Below are 15,163 nucleotides of genomic sequence, written 5' to 3' on the forward strand. Positions count from 1 at the left end.
TCATCATCACCGCCTCACTGTCTCCGCAGGCGGCTGCAAGGTGCAGCGGCTGCAGCCCACGCGCGTCCTGCGCACCCACGTCGGCCCCGCGGTTCAGGAGCATCTCCAGCAGCTCATAATCCTCCACCACAGCCGCCAAATGTAGCGCCGTGCGGCCGTCGCGCGTGGCTGCCTGCAGGGGGGCGCCGCGGTCCAGCAGCATGACGACTGTGTTGCTGTTTTCCTCAAAGTCCTCAGCTGCAAGGGCGTGGTGGAGCGCCTGCAGGCCCTCCCTGTCAGCGGCGTCGATTGGGGCGCCGGCGTCCAGCAGGACCTGGAGGCTCAAATTGCTGCCCGCCTCCGCCGCCATGTGAAGCGGGACCCTCCCATCAGCCGCGGCGGCGTTGACATCGGCGCCGCGCTGCAGCAGGACGTGCAGCGCCTCATGGCATCTGGACGAGGCTGCAAAGTGGGCAGCAGTCCAGCCGCGCTTGTCGGCGGCGTTTGGGGACGCTCCAGCGTCGAGAAGCGCATGCATCATTTCCGTCAGCCACTCGTCTGCTGCCAGGTGCAGGGCAGTGGTGCCATCCGCCATCGCAGCGTCCGCCTGCGCGCCTCGCGCGAGCAGCAAGGACAGCACTGCCTTGGCACCGCAGGATGCTGCCTCGTGGATCGCCTGCTGGCCGGAGGCATCTGCGGCCGATGCATCCGCGCCGCCGTCGAGGAGCGCGCTGGCCGCATCCAGTTGCGCCTTCATGGCAGCCAGCTGCAAGGGGCGGAGGCCGGCTGCTGCTGCTGCAGGTGCAAAGAGTTTATCATCGGCGGGATTTAGGGCGGTGCTGGCTTCAATCACAGTGGCGGCGTTGGGGTCGGCCCCACGGCTGAGCAGCACGCGCAAAGCGTCTGACCGCCCGTGGGCAGCTGCGTGGTGGACCGCCTGCCAGCTGCGCGCGTCCGTTGCATTGATGGATGCGCCGCGGTCCAGCAGGGCGGCGACCATGGGGGCACACCCCGAATCGGATCGCATCGCCTCCACCAGGGCGCGCTGCCCGTTGGGACCCTTGGCGTCGATCGGCACCCCTGCGTCCAGCAGCAGCTGCACCAGGGCAACGTTGCCAGAGGCCGCCGCGAAGCACATCGCGCTGCCGGCGGCAGGGTCATTGGGCGCAAAGCACGCGCCACGCTGCAGCAGGAGGCGCAAAAGGCCAGCGTTGTTTGCTGCAAGCGGCAGCGCCAGCTTTCCGCAGGCGCCGGCGGCCGGTGCCCCGTGCTCCAGTAGCAACTGCATGACTGCCACATGGCCTTTGGAGGCTGCCAGCTGCAGCGGCTGTTGGCCAGGGCGGTCTGTGCTGGCGCATGCGCCCCATTCCAGCAGGGTGCGCGCCACATCGGCATGGCCCCCTTGCGCCGCGTGATGGAGAGCAGTGTAGCCGGTGGACGTGCATGCGTTGATGTCTGCGCCGCGATGGATCAACAGCATAACAGCCGCAGCCTGCCCGTGCGCGGCTGCCAAGTGCAGGGCTGCGGGCGGCACTGCACAGCTGCTGATTGGGGCATCCTTGCCCGCTGAAACGGCTAGCGCCTGGACATCCAGCAGGCGTCGCAACCCCTCCAAGTTCCCGGACACGATCAAGTCTTCTAGTTGATTGTCGAGCTCGGGCTCAGGGCGCTGCGTCGAGTCTCGAACCATTTGAAGCGACAGGCGGGCAAATTTCTGAGTCGCAAAGTCCTTTCCTGTTTATTAGAAGGGGCATGCTTTCACGAAGTATACGATACGTGCATGGCCAAAGTACAAGCATGCAAGTACCATGAAGGCCAGCAGGTGGTCAAGCGTGGCCATGATGAGTCACACTGGTGCTGCAGCACCTAGGCTGGTAGCGGTCCATCAGGCCGGCTCGATTCACATGAAGTGGGCATGCCTTTGCCCATGCACATGCGCTTGCTCACACAGCATCGGTCGTTCAGAGGCAGTTGGCACCTCCACAGCTGCTGCAATAACCGCACCCCTGTCCGAAACCCTGTGGTGCAAGCTGACTGTCAAGGGGTTCATGGGCAGGCCTGCTCTGAAGGGATTTCGAGAATCCCTGCTTCCTTACGCTGGCACATCTGTGGTGTTGGGGGCCTTCCAAAACCACCATGGCGTGCAGTTGTCTCCCACACTTTCATCATCACACAACAACACACGAGTCAATATGCCATTGCCGCTGTGTCCAGGGTGTTATGACAACCATATGGAAAGCAAAGTCTGACCCCAGGCTACAGCCTGTCACGGGCCCCTCAGTATTGCCGAGGTGTTTGCCTTGCCAGCTAGCCCTGCGCGGTCCGACGCCCGCATGGGGCGCCATGGCACCTGAAAATGCCGCACGGCCCAGCCCCTCAGCAAAAGGTGTCTCCAGCTTTGCCTACCTGTTCCGCCACCTCCGTCTGCCCCGTCCTGCCACCCCTTCAACTCGAAAGGGTTGAAGCCCACTAGCACTTGCTGATCATCGCAGTGCTGCTGCTGCTGCTGCCGCTGCTGCTGCTGCTGCCGCTGCTGCTGCTGCTGCCGCTGCTGCTGCTGCTGCTTCTGCTGCCGCTGATGACCCCGTGCCACACCGGCACCTCCGAGCCCGTTAAACACGACATGTGTTGGGTGGATCTGGGGTCTGGAGCAGCCTGCCAGGTGGCAAAGCACAAACATTGGCTGTCTCAAATCATTCGAGGAAGGCAAAGCCGCACTTGGGGATAAGCGGCTGGTCAAGCGCGCAGTAGGGACAGCATGTCTCGTGCACACAACAAAAGCGAATTGCCGCGCTCGGCGCAGGCAGCTCCACGCATTCTCAGCCGGACTGACAGCTGCAGCGCCTGATGATGAGGCGCGAGAATCACAACGTCTCATGGCAACGTCTCACTTGCGCTCGTCTCCTGACGTCATAAATGCTCGTCTCCTGACATCATAAACTTTGCTGCATTAAAACACGTCAACTGCAAAGGATTGTGCCTATGCCAGCAGCTGTCGGCTGCACATCACACAGCCTTCTGTCAACTTGCCCACATGAGCAGCCGTACTGACTGGTACAAATCAGTCCTTTTGGAACAGAACGCCCCATGTCTGGCTAAGAGTCAAACCATGCGGACCAACCAGCATTGACAGCTCGTGGGGCTTACAACGTGCAGGGGAACCACGCTTATGAGACCACAGGCTGGATCAAGTTTTGATAATGAAATGGTGGCCGTGCACATCCAACCCCCTTGCCGCGCAGCCGACAAAGGGGCGTGCGTGCAAAGGGAAAGCGGGCCATGCAAGCGGCGCAGGCCGCTGCTCAAACAGGCGAGCCCTCCCCTTTAGGGACCTCTCACTCAGTACTCCTCGCCCTCGTCCTCGCCCTGGCCCTCAGCGCTCTCAGCGCCCACCTCCTCGTAGTCCTTCTCCAGTGCCGCCAGGTCCTCGCGAGCCTCGCTGAACTCGCCCTCCTCCATGCCCTCCCCGACGTACCAGTGCACAAACGCGCGCTTGGCGTACATCAGGTCAAACTTGTGGTCCAGGCGCGAGAAGACCTCGGCGACGGCGGTGGAGTTGGAGATCATGCACACCGCGCGCTGCACCTTGGCCAGGTCGCCGCCGGGCACGACGGTCGGGGGCTGGTAGTTGATGCCGCACTTGAAGCCAGTGGGGCACCAGTCCACAAACTGAATGTTTGAAAGTCATCGGAAGGATAAGAGCAAAAGGTGAGGAGAAAAGGGGTTTGCCTAAATGTGTGGAATGCGTGCAGGCCAAATCAACAGAGCGGCCCTACAACCACATGCAGCCATACAGAGGTGAATAGCAGTGCGCGGCCCGAACCTGCAATGTTGGCTGCCCCCCCCCCCACCTGGATGGTCCTCTTGGTCTTGATGGTGGCCACCGAGGCGTTGACGTCCTTGGGCACCACGTCACCGCGGTACATCAGGCAGCACGCCATGTACTTGCCTGGGGGATTGCGGATGCATGATTGTGCCGGGCAAGAGGGCGAACGGTTGAGTGCTGAGCAGCTCATGGGGTGTGTCCGCACAAACACAAGCCCAAAACTGTTTTGCACCGCCTATTTGCGTCAAGCTGCAATGCACACCCCAAACGGCGGACCCGGGGCAGCACAATATGTACAGTACCCCTGCCATGCACGCTGCTGCTGCAGACCGCTCACCGTGGCGGGGGTCGCACTTGGCCATCATGCTGGCGGGCTCAAATGCGCTGTTGGTGATCTCGGCCACCGACAGCTGCTCGTGGTAGGCCTTCTCGGCACTGATCACGGGCGCGTAGGAGCTGAGCATGAAGTGGATGCGGGGGTAGGGCACCAGGTTGGTCTGGAACTCGGTGATGTCCACGTTGAGGGCGCCGTCAAAGCGCAGGGACGCGGTCAGGGAGGAGATGACCTGGGCGACCAGCCTGCAGGGGAGGAAGGGGGGGGCAACCAGGGAGGTGCAGGAGGCGTCACGCTGGCATATAGAGCAGCACAAACGATGCTGCAGGACCAAACAGGATGGATGCAGGAGTATGAACATAATTTTTTGTCGGGCTCCGAATTCGCTGCTGTTCAAGCAGCCGGCTGCTTGCAACGACCAGACTGCAAGACCCCTTCCCCACACCCCCAATAGCAGGTCCCTGCCCTCCCGTTGCAACCGCAACTGCTCTCGCGCTGCGCACCTGTTGAGGTTGGTATAGGTGGGGCGCTCGATGTCGAGGGAACGGCGGCAGATGTCGTACACGGCCTCGTTGTCGAGCATCACGGCCACGTCGGTGTGCTCCAGCAGGGAGTGGGTGGACAGCACCGAGTTGTAGGGCTCCACCACGGCGGTGGACACCTGGGGGGAGGGGTAGACCGTGAAGCCCAGCTTGGACTTCTTGCCGTAGTCCACCGACAGGCGCTCCAGCAGGAGGGAGCCCAGGCCCGAGCCGGTGCCGCCGCCGACGGCGTTGAAGACCAGGAAGCCCTGCAGGCCGGTGCAGTTGTCGGCCAGCTTGCGGATGCGGTCCAGGGCAAGGTCCACGATCTCCTTGCCGACTAGTGAGTGCGGTTGAGGGGGTGTGAGGGTTGTTTGGAGGCAGGTTGGTACAAGGGAAAGAAAGGAAGGTATGCGGCCGGTGGGGATGGGTGTGCTGCACCATGCGCTCGGCATGCTCGCCATGGGGGCTCGTCATGCGCCCATGCATGCGCTTATACGAACTGGCAGATGCACATGCTGGCACAAAGGCCCTCATTCACTGTTGCCAGGACCCATGCTGCACCCATCAGCACCCCACCGAGTTGCGCATGGCCTAGTTGCCAAATCCCGTCTTTAGAGAGACGCAATGCTGGACTCACTGGTGTAGTGGCCGCGGGCAAAGTTGTTGGCGGCGTCCTCCTTGCCGGAGATCAGCTGCTCGGGGTGGAACAGCTGCCTGTAGGTGCCGGTGCGGACCTCGTCCACCACGGTGGGCTCGAGGTCGAGGAAGATGCAGCGGGGCACGTGCTTGCCGGCGCCGGTCTCGGAGAAGAAGGTGTTGAAGGCGTCGTCACCGCCGCCGATCGTCTTGTCGCTAGGCATCTGACGGTTGAAACGTTGGCAGGGGTCCGATAGGGTGAGGCGGCTTGGCTGTTGGCGCTTGGCGCCCAAGGCAGTCCGGATGCAACACAACTCGAACCCCGGGCCTCAATCGCCCCTCCACCACCGATCCATGCTGCATCACGCACCTGCCCATCGGGCTGGATGCCATGCTCAAGGCAGTAGAGCTCCCAGCACGCATTTCCGACCTGCAGCAGGGCAAGGAGGAGACAAAGTCAGCGGGGGTACGGCTGTTAGGCCAGTGGCGCACCCCACCCCGCCGCCGTTGCGCCGCCGCGTCCCCTCTGCACGCACACACGCACACACACCTGAATCCCGGCCTGGCCGATGTGGATAGAGATGACCTCGCGCATGGTTGCTGCCTCTTTGTCTGTTTGTCAAGAGTCGATGTGAGAGCACGATCGGGCGCAAAAAGGAACAGGGACCTGTATATAATGGTACAGAGACCTGTGGAATAGCGCGATAAACGCAGGGTGCGGGCTTTTGGTGGAAAGTTGCCCTTCGCGCCCTCTCAGATCCGCTTGTCTGCCTGGCCTCGATCGTGCTCCTCGATGCGCGAAGAAGGCATTTGTTTTGAGGTGGATTTGTTCAGCGCGCGTGTGGGGTCCCAGGGTCACGTGCCTGTGAGAGCTGGCGGTCGCAATGTTTGAGCGCGCTCTCCGGAAGCCCCGCGGTACCTCTCAAGGGTCGATTTGAAAGGCGTGCATTGCTGATATATGCACTACATTGATCCGGGGCTTGTGTGTCATGCCAGGGGGCAAGACGCGCTGCGGCGATGATGCACTGCTGGCGCTTCGTCCTGCGGCGCCGCTGCAGGCATCGCACACAGTGCACGTCACCTGCCGGGCTCTTGATGCAGCTCACCTGATGTCCATGACTTTCAATGAGCCGCACGTGCATCATAGTCGTGAAGCCCGTACGGGTTTGTTGGGGCGCACCTCCTCGGCCATTGCTGAAGTTACGAGCAGGAGTCTGCACAGTGCATGCGGTCGTGTGTCACCCATGTCGGCCTTCCTCCGAAAGGCGCCCGGATCGCTGGTGCCTGCACAGTCCGTATCTCCTGTTCCCTTGTCACCAGCAATGCCTAGCATGGGCGCGGCCCCATTTGAAACAAAGGAGCCCAAATCCATGGACTTGACCCATGCGTCTACAAGGGGGGTGTTACAGGCAAGCTGCGGCATGCAAGGGGACTGACACTGTGGTGTACACAGGGTGTGACAAATACAGACAACCCAAAGCCGCGCGGCCGCAAAGGTTTTGCATGGGTCGCAGTCAAGCAAGCTATGGGGCTGCCCTTACCAGGCTGGTAAGGGCCGCATGAGAGGGGCTGCTGAGGGAGGCTGCAATGAATGCAACACACCAAGGGCAGGAGATGCAGCGATCAGAGCGCATGGCAACCCACTGTGGTGCAAACGTGTGTTATGATGGTAGGGGCATGTGTGTGCCAACTGCACCAAAACAAAAGCACCACCCGCGGACCTTCAGCCTCATGCCCGTCAACTCAGGAGGCAGGAGGGCGTGAGTAAATGTCATGAAAACAACCAAACAAGAAATTCCAGCCCCAGCAGGTACTAGGCAGTCCGAATATCACAAAAAGCCAGCAAACAAGGTATTGGCTCCTGCTCATTACGGTTACCTGTTGGCCACCATGCTTTCTGCATTCTGGACAAAGTCGTCTCCGCTCCAGTCCGCATCATTCGCCAGGCCCACCTACAGGAGCGCACAAGCACGATGGCCACACAGACTGACTTCAGGCAGTCCAGGCTATGCATGCTTGCAGGCCTCCAAGACTGCTGTCTATGACAGTCGCAGTGAGTCAGCCTCGAGGGGAAGAGGGAGATGCGCTGCGGCGCCAGCCATCCTTCCAAACAAGATGGGCCCAGGCAACGTGTCACGTCCTGCTGGTAAACGCGCCTTGGCGCGCCCCCCGGCTCCGTAACACCGGCTACTGATTCAGGCATACGAGCACGAGCGCAATTACATACAGACGCATACACCCACTCCCACATGCATCCACACACATGCGGAAGCACATCATACCTTGGCCTTCTTGGCCTGCACCGCGGCCTTCTGCTTGGCCACCAGGTCGGTGTGAGTCGTGAAGTAGGGCAGGCTGGCGCCCTTGAACTCCGCGATGGAGCTGAACCCATGCTTGGTCATGAACGCCTGGGGGTGTGGGGAGGGGGGATGACACCAGGTCAGGGTAATAGACACTGGGCAGGGCCGCCATCTGGTTGGCAGGCTATGAGCTGGAGACACACACCACACACCCACACGGACAACGCCCACACATGATGGCAATCCCCGGAACAGCAGGTCCCATCTCACCTGCAACCCGCCGCAGTAGTTCTTGACCACAGGATAGCCGTGGATCATCACGCCAGTGCACACCTGGATTGTGGGTGAGGGCGGCAGGGGTAGAATGAGGTACCAGCTGTAATGGGGTTGCCTGAAACCCTGGCGATGGTGAGCAGGCCCGAGCCTGCTGAGCACTTCCTGGCCGAGGCAAATCCCACAGTCTGGGTTGTCTGCTGTCCTGCTTCTCCCCATACGCACGCTGTGTGACTCATCCACAACCTGGCTGACCCCGCCATGTACACCCCAGGTGCAAGAGGGGTGACCTGACCCGACAGACTACCTCACCCATGCGCCCTCCAGCAGGCGCCCGCACCTGCACCGTGTCGCTGCCCAGCAGGATGAACTCTGCCGCGTCCGCGCCGCTGTCAACGCCACCGATGCCGCTGAGAGATGCCCCGTTGGCGCAGTAGCCGCCCGCCTCCATCATGCGGCTGATGTTCATCACCTTGAGAAAGGGGGATACAACCAGGGAATTGGCGCGTTGGTGGGGTAAACCCAGGGAGATCCCAGGGGCTGTCATGGGTGTGCTTGCGCCGGAACGTCGTCTTATTGCAATCTGACCGTTAATCGCCAGCCAGGCGCACCTGCCTACCATTCAAGACACGCCTGGAGGACCCGTGCAAACGCGTGCGCTGGCGCCCTCACCTTTGCGAGGGCTATGGGCTTGACGGCCTTGTAGCTGTAGCCCCCCGGGGTGGTGTAGCCCTCAACAGCAGGCTCTGGTGGGGAGGCATGGGGTGCACTGGTTGGGGTGAGGGCCCACTGCTGGCAGGCTCCAGCCACGCAGATGTCATTTTGCCAACAACCTGCTGTGCTCACGCCCTGCCAACTGTCCAAAATCGACTCGTACCCTCCTGCCCCCCCCCCTGTGGATGTCCTACCAGGCCTGAGCGTATCCAGGTTGATGCCCATCACAGACTGGATGGTGTTGATGGCCGCGACACCCTCGCAGCCTGCAGGGTAAAGGGGCGGAGGGGGTAGGCTGGATGCCAAAATCACCCGCCCACTTTGGGGAGAACACCAGGACGCAACAAGGGCGTGCTTGCCTGTCCCTCCTGCACATACAACGGAGGCATTAATCAATTCCTTGATTACTAAAAAGTTCATTCAACTGAGGAGCTTGTGGATTTTGCAGCTAGCTTCTCTCGGAGGAAAGCTCAGGTAGCAAGTCCTCTGCCAAAGTAAACCCTTGCTGCATGTTTGTGCAACACGCACGATCCCTCCCCACACGGAACCCCTGAGCGCCGCCTTTACCCCTGAGGCCCCTCCCCGCCCAACACACACACAACAGCTGCCGCGTCAGCCGAAACCCTACCTGCGTCCAAGGCGGCCTTGGCGGGCACGGTGATGTCAGTGATGTTGGGCGTCATCTTTGCCCACACGGGCTTAGTGGCCACACCGTTGACCCACGTGCACACCTGGGACAATTGGTGGCAGCTAGGTGGGTTTGGAAAGGAAGCCGCCAGGAGGTTGAGAGGTGCAATGACACTCAATCTGAGAGGAGCAGGGACCCTCGGTCGCTGGTGCACGCAGGAGTCCAGGTGACGCGTACCCTGGTGGCATCCCTCCCCGTCCCACCTCTGACAGCAGGTCGGGGTCCTGGCCCACAGCCATGCCCATGCGGCGCTCAGGCATGCCTATGAGGGGACAGAGGGGAGCCGGCATGGAGCAGGGCTAGCATGCGAGATAGCCAAATGAGGCCAATGTACATGGCTGACTGGTCGGCTGGCAGGTGGATGCCGGGTGCTTTGTTGCAAAGCTGAGTTCAGACAACCTGGAAGGCAGAACAGCTCTCGCCACACGAGGCAGCTGCCTCCTGCCACCTGTTCCGTCCCACAACGTGCGCGCAACCGCCCTGTCGGCAGGTAAGCTCCCAGCCACAGCCGTGTTTCTGAAGCGTTGCCCCATGCTGTCCACCCCGTAAAGGGCCTGCCCAACCATACCCCCGCACACCCATACTCACCGTGGGGGCAGCTGAAGTTGATCTCGAAGGCGTCCACCCCCACCTCCTCACAGCGCCCCACAATCTCTTCCCACGCACCCCTAGGCCCAATCAAGGGGCGAGGAGGGAGAGGGGGCAGCAGCAGGAGCCAGGACGAGGGGGTCAGCAGAGCAACCGGCCCCTGGCATCGGCCATAGGCAAGCCTCCTAGAGTAGACTGCAACTGGCACCGCCGTTGCAGAGCGCATTCATTTTGTTTTGTTGCGTTCCCAGCCGCGGCTCTCCGGCTGTGCGTGGCACCACTCCCCTCTGCCCATAAAGCTGGCCAGTCCCCCGCTGCGCCCCCCTGCCTGCAGCTGGCCCCCTCCCAACCATTTAAGTGTGAGCCGTGCGCCGCACCCACCTGCTAATCTCCTCCATGATGGAGGCTATGAGCACCCTGCCAGGGTACTCCTCCTTGAGGCGCTTCATCTCAGCCACCATCGTCTCAAACGGCCTGGGATGGGCAGGGTGAGGGTGAGGTGCGCTTGGCTCACATAACTAGGTGGGGCGAGGCGTTCGATGCGTTTAGAGACACAGCGTGCTGGATGTGCGCCATCACGCTCTTGCAGCCTCCCTGAACTAGGTCGCGTATGTTGTGTTCCTACTATGCTTGTGCTATTTGTCCGACACCAAGCCCCATAAGGAAGTCAAACACCCAATAAACCACGCCCAGCCCCCCCCTCCCACCTGTCGCTGATGAGCTCGATGTTCTCCCAGCCAAACACGGACCCATTGCTGTCGCGCAGCTTGGCGTAGCGGGGGGTCACGTTGATGACCTGGCATACGGAGTTGCACAATGCGCACATGGTATGGGGGTTGCGGGGAGACGCGTGAGTGTGGGGGGTTAGCTGGTGCTGCCGACAATGTCTCGGCGGCGATGAGCCAAACGAACGAAGGCAGCGCAAGCGAAGGGGTCCCAGAGGCAGCGGCAAGCCGCAAAAGCTTGCAGGACAGTAAAAATTACCCCTCAATCCAGCGGGTTGTCAGAGACCAGGCTCAAACAACATGATCCGATCACCAACACCAAGATAACACACCCAAACCCGCAGGGCGCCCTGCTTCAACCCCCCCCCCCAACACTCACACACCTTTTTGGCCTCCAGCGAGAGTGTCTTGACAATGACGCCGCCCCACCCCTCATCAAACGCCTTCTTCATCACCTATGAAGACGAGGAGCAGGACGGCACGCGGCGCAGCTGTCAAGGAATCCTGATCAACACGACGGACGCGAGGGGCACGGGCCCCCACCAGCCTGGCGTCCCCAGGCCGCGAGCCGGGCCTCGAGCCAACCGCAGTGCAGACGAAAGTGCGCCGCCAGCACTCGCCCTTGGGGGCAGCGGAGCCGGGCCCGAGCCCGCTGGCCCAACAGCCCCAGCCCTAACAGCACGCCCCCACCCGCAGGCCTGCCTGGTAGTTGGTGCCGGGCGGCCCCGAGCCGATGACAAAGGGGTTGGGGAACTTCACGCCGTTGACCACCACACTGAGGTCGGGGCCCGATGTGACTGCGCCATCCACCAATTCTGGGGTTGAGGGCGCAAGAGGGGTGGTGCATGCGGGAGGCTGTGGCATGTGCTGGCGTACACGGGCGCGATTCTGGTGCTGCGTGCGCCCTCTGCGGCTCGCATGCATCGATGTGAAACACACGCGCACCAGGAGACAGGCCTGCGCGGACGCGCAGAGCCGGCCAGGCAGGCGACTGCCCAGCAGCTGCGCCCACTTAGCTGCGCCCACTGGGTGGCGAGGGTTGGCTGCCAACTCACACCCGCTGCATGCATGCACACGCAGATTGCAGCGCTGCTTGGCAAGTAAACCTTCTCAGCCAACACGATCGGCAGGGCCTGCTGCCAGCAACTCGCACCAGCATGGGGCAACAAACCCTTTCACCACTGCATCACACCCCTCGCTGCGGAACCCGTCGACCGGTCAACCCACATGCAACGACGCCATGCCCGAGTTGCATGCAGCCCGCTGCTCACCGATGGCTGGGTCAGTGATGCCGCTGAGGCGTCCGCCAGCGCCATTGCCATTTCCCGCGGCCCGCGCGGCGACGCGGCGTGCACTGACGGCGTTCGCAGGGAAGGGGCGCGAAGCGGCCCGCCCCGCGACCGGCGCGCTGCGTGTTCGGATGGCGGGATGCTGCATGGCTGGTGAGGTACTTCGTGCGGGGATAGGGACGGGCGGGGAAGGCAGGGGCGAGTCAAGAGGGCAAGGCCGGTGGTGTCGAGCTGGACGAGCCTGCTACCGAGGCTTGCAGGCCAGTATGGTGGCTCAACGAGCGTGCAGGGGATATATGGCATGCTCGAGACGGGAGCAGACGCGTGATGTTGCTAGTTCCGGCCAACCCGACGCGTTGCACCCCACCTGATCTTTGAACGCGATGGGCCCGGCACAATGAACCCGTGGATCGGTGAGTCGATCAGCATTAATAAGGTAGCTGATATTCTGCAATCAAAGGGCATGGTTGTGCCTTTGGCAATGCCATTCCACTGCAACACACCGGGTGACCAAGTCACATGTGCAGCAGCACCTCCTCAGCACCTCTGTGCGCTCACCTCACACAGAGGCCTGCAATGTGTGAACTGTCAAAATCTGCAGCAATTCGCACTGTTGAGACTCAGAATCAGGCTTGTCGGCCTTTACAAAGCGGCTTCAACGCCAGATCACAAGTCGCAGAGATCTGGTCGCCATCTGCTTCCTGTCGCACACCCTAAGCGCTTTGAATCAAAATGAGGAGTGCTGTGGCGCTCTTGAGAGGTGGGCAGCGTGCAATACTAGTGGCTTGCACTACACCGTATGTTTTATCTGCTTAGAGAATCTCCAAAAATGTCTTCCAAGCAACATATCGACCCACTTTCCTGACGGACTGCCTGGCACCCTGGCCTAGGCCCGGCCGGCGCTGCCGCTGATGCAGGTGCAGGTGCCGCAACGTCGTCGTCTCTGCTGCAGCGGCTCGCATCGCAGTGGGCAACGTCTTTGCATGACGAGAAGCAGCACGAAGATCGTGCCTTCAGCGGCTCGCTCTGCAGCACGAGCGGCGCTGGCGTGCAGCAGCGGCGGTGTTTCGCGAAGAAAGGCAGCGGCGGCGCGGCCCCCAAAGCCGCAGCAAACGCTGGCGCTGGCGGTGGCAGCGCACCGCCAGCTGTTGGGGATGACACCTCGCCCCCGACGTACCGCGCCGCACGACCGAGCCGCGGCGACCCCCTGCGGCAGCTGCCCGAGTCCCAGGTCGGTGCCATCGCGCCCCGTGGGGTGGCGACCTGGCAGCTGACCTGGCAGCTGGTGGGGCGCCATGGTCTTGCCGGCGCCCGAGCAACCCTGCATGCAACTCCTGTTGGGTTCATAACTTCTGGTCGGGTGTGAAGGCATTTTTGGCAGCATTGAGCCCTGACCCTGCCGCCATCGCCATCACCTCCCCTCCCTCTTGGTCCGCACTCCCCGTTCGCGCAGCGGAAGCTGCTGCAGGCGCTGGCGCCACCTGGCGAGAAGCTGCGCACCCCTCGGCAGATTGGGTGGGACCTGGGTCCGGCGCAGTCCATGGCGCTGCTGCACGAAACCTTGAGAGATGTGAGAACCCTGGGGTGGCCCACAGCCGGCTGTAGCCTCAGGCGCCCCCCCCTGCAGAATACGGCACATCAAAGGCTGCGGGGCGGCGGAGGGAGGATGGTGTGCGCCCTGTGTACGCCTCAGGGCCCCGTCAATGCCGCCTGTGGCCTGGGCACCGGTGGCGGTGCGGCCAGGGTGCTGCCAGGACCTGCCGCCGCGCGCAGCGGGTGCGCCAGTGAGAGCTCTACCTCGGGCCTCGAGGTGCGGCGCGCGCGTTGCTGACACCGCCCCCCCACCGCCTGCCGCCTCTGGCTCCCCAGGTGGCTGGTGCCCCCGTGCTGTACACCCCCTTTGTGGTGACAGACATCTTCCAGAGCGCACAGGCCGTGGCGGAGTGGCTTAAGGTGCGGTGGGTGCTGAGCGGGGCGGCGCACTGCTGCCCAACCCCGGGTCAGTCACGTGTGCCATTCGGGTGGAGAGGGGCTGCCAGGTTTAGCGGATGACGGAAGTCGTGCAGACAACAGAGGTGCAGGGAGAGGCGCAGTGAGCAGCTGGCTGCCCCTGCTCTTGTTCTCGGCGCAAGCCCTTGGCCCGATTGCCTGATTGCCTGCCCGTGCCGGCCAGCTGTGCGTGACCGCCCCCGCCCCTCCCCCCTTCTCAGATGGTGCTGGAGTTGGGTGAGGACTTCTCATCGATCGAGAGGTTCTTTGTGCAGGTGAGGGGAGGATGAGGGTAAGGTTGTGTGCGCGTGTGTGTGGATGAATGTGTGTGTGTGTTTGCGTGTCTACGTTACCTCTTGTTGTGTTTGTTTTTTGTGTTTTTTTGTGTGTGTATCTCTTTTTGTGTGCGAGTGTCTATGTGTCTATGTGTTGTGGGCGCGGGGGCGTTGTTGCAGCGGACGATGAGGTTAGTGCTGTGGGGTGTAAGGCAGCTAGTTGTGGGAGGCACACACGCGTGGTGAGGGTGCTTGAGGTCCCAAGGCATAGTGAGCAGCCTCGCAGCGCGGGGCGGCTGCGCACTGGGAGCCCTGGCCTCACCTCGCGGCGCCGCAGACAGGTTTTCAGAGGCCCCGCCCTCGGCAAACATTGCGCACCACACGTGCCCAGTGATGGCGGTCCACTCATGTGGCAAGCATGGAGCTGTCGACCCCACCCAATCATTGCATCGCTTTACGTCACTCTTTACCGGCAGCAAGAGGGTGTTTTCTAAGTGGAAACGTGGCTCCACAAGGGGGAGTGATGCCCCTGTGGCCACATGAGTGAGGGGCGGGACCACCTCAACATGACGGCGCCCCCCATCCCTGTTCTCCTCGCCAGGTCCTGGCCACAGAGCCGCGCCCTGACGTGCGGGGCATCAAGGTGCAGATCAAGGGGCGGCTGGCGGGCAAGGGGGGCAAGGCGACCAAGAAGGTGTGCGCTGGCGTGCGCGTGGTGTTTCTTTTTGGGGGGCAATTTTGGGCCTAGATGAGGGCCAAGTGGGGGTCGCGGGGCGCCTCACTTGCGTGTATGTGAGGACGGATTTGTGCGATGCGGCCGGCTAAATTGGCAGTGCACGAGTTGTTGTGCTGAGTGTTGCAACTGGCTGCATCAGGCGGCTCACAAAATACCTATGAATCCCGCCCCACGAATGAGATCCCCGGCCTCATCCCTCCGCCGCACCCCCCCCCCCCCATCACCCCTCAGGTGTGGCAGAGTGGTGCCACGAGTGTGGCCAACCTGGATGAGCCCGTGGACAGCGC

At 62.2% G+C, this 15,163-nt stretch overlaps 3 protein-coding genes across 3 annotated transcripts; 1 reads left to right on the plus strand and 2 right to left on the minus strand.

The window, feature by feature from the left end:
- Positions 1–3,318: 3,318 nt before the first annotated feature.
- Positions 3,319–5,894, minus strand: MNEG_4560 (Tubulin alpha chain; the record flags this gene model as incomplete). Its single annotated transcript, XM_014046965.1, has 7 exons — positions 3,319–3,648; positions 3,831–3,928; positions 4,143–4,384; positions 4,643–5,000; positions 5,301–5,523; positions 5,670–5,729; positions 5,850–5,894. The coding sequence occupies 7 exons, from the start codon at positions 5,892–5,894 to the stop codon at positions 3,319–3,321; spliced, it is 1,356 nt and encodes a 451-aa protein (XP_013902419.1).
- Positions 5,895–7,173: 1,279 nt separating this feature from the next.
- Positions 7,174–12,024, minus strand: MNEG_4561 (hypothetical protein; the record flags this gene model as incomplete). Its single annotated transcript, XM_014046966.1, has 14 exons — positions 7,174–7,251; positions 7,582–7,707; positions 7,870–7,932; positions 8,213–8,344; positions 8,545–8,618; positions 8,781–8,852; positions 9,215–9,317; positions 9,478–9,536; positions 9,863–9,942; positions 10,244–10,336; positions 10,570–10,658; positions 10,971–11,042; positions 11,278–11,402; positions 11,859–12,024. The coding sequence occupies 14 exons, from the start codon at positions 12,022–12,024 to the stop codon at positions 7,174–7,176; spliced, it is 1,332 nt and encodes a 443-aa protein (XP_013902420.1).
- A 249-nt stretch (positions 12,025–12,273) lies between these two features.
- Positions 12,274–14,888, plus strand: MNEG_4562 (hypothetical protein; the record flags this gene model as incomplete). Its single annotated transcript, XM_014046967.1, has 7 exons — positions 12,274–12,289; positions 12,767–13,161; positions 13,330–13,446; positions 13,570–13,686; positions 13,746–13,829; positions 14,087–14,140; positions 14,742–14,888. 7 exons carry the CDS (start codon positions 12,274–12,276, stop codon positions 14,886–14,888), a joined length of 930 nt encoding a protein of 309 aa, XP_013902421.1.
- Between the last annotated feature and the right edge of the window lie 275 nt (positions 14,889–15,163).

This window comes from Monoraphidium neglectum (assembly GCF_000611645.1).
Source record: "Monoraphidium neglectum strain SAG 48.87 unplaced genomic scaffold scaffold00639, whole genome shotgun sequence".
NCBI lineage: Eukaryota > Viridiplantae > Chlorophyta > Chlorophyceae > Sphaeropleales > Selenastraceae > Monoraphidium > Monoraphidium neglectum.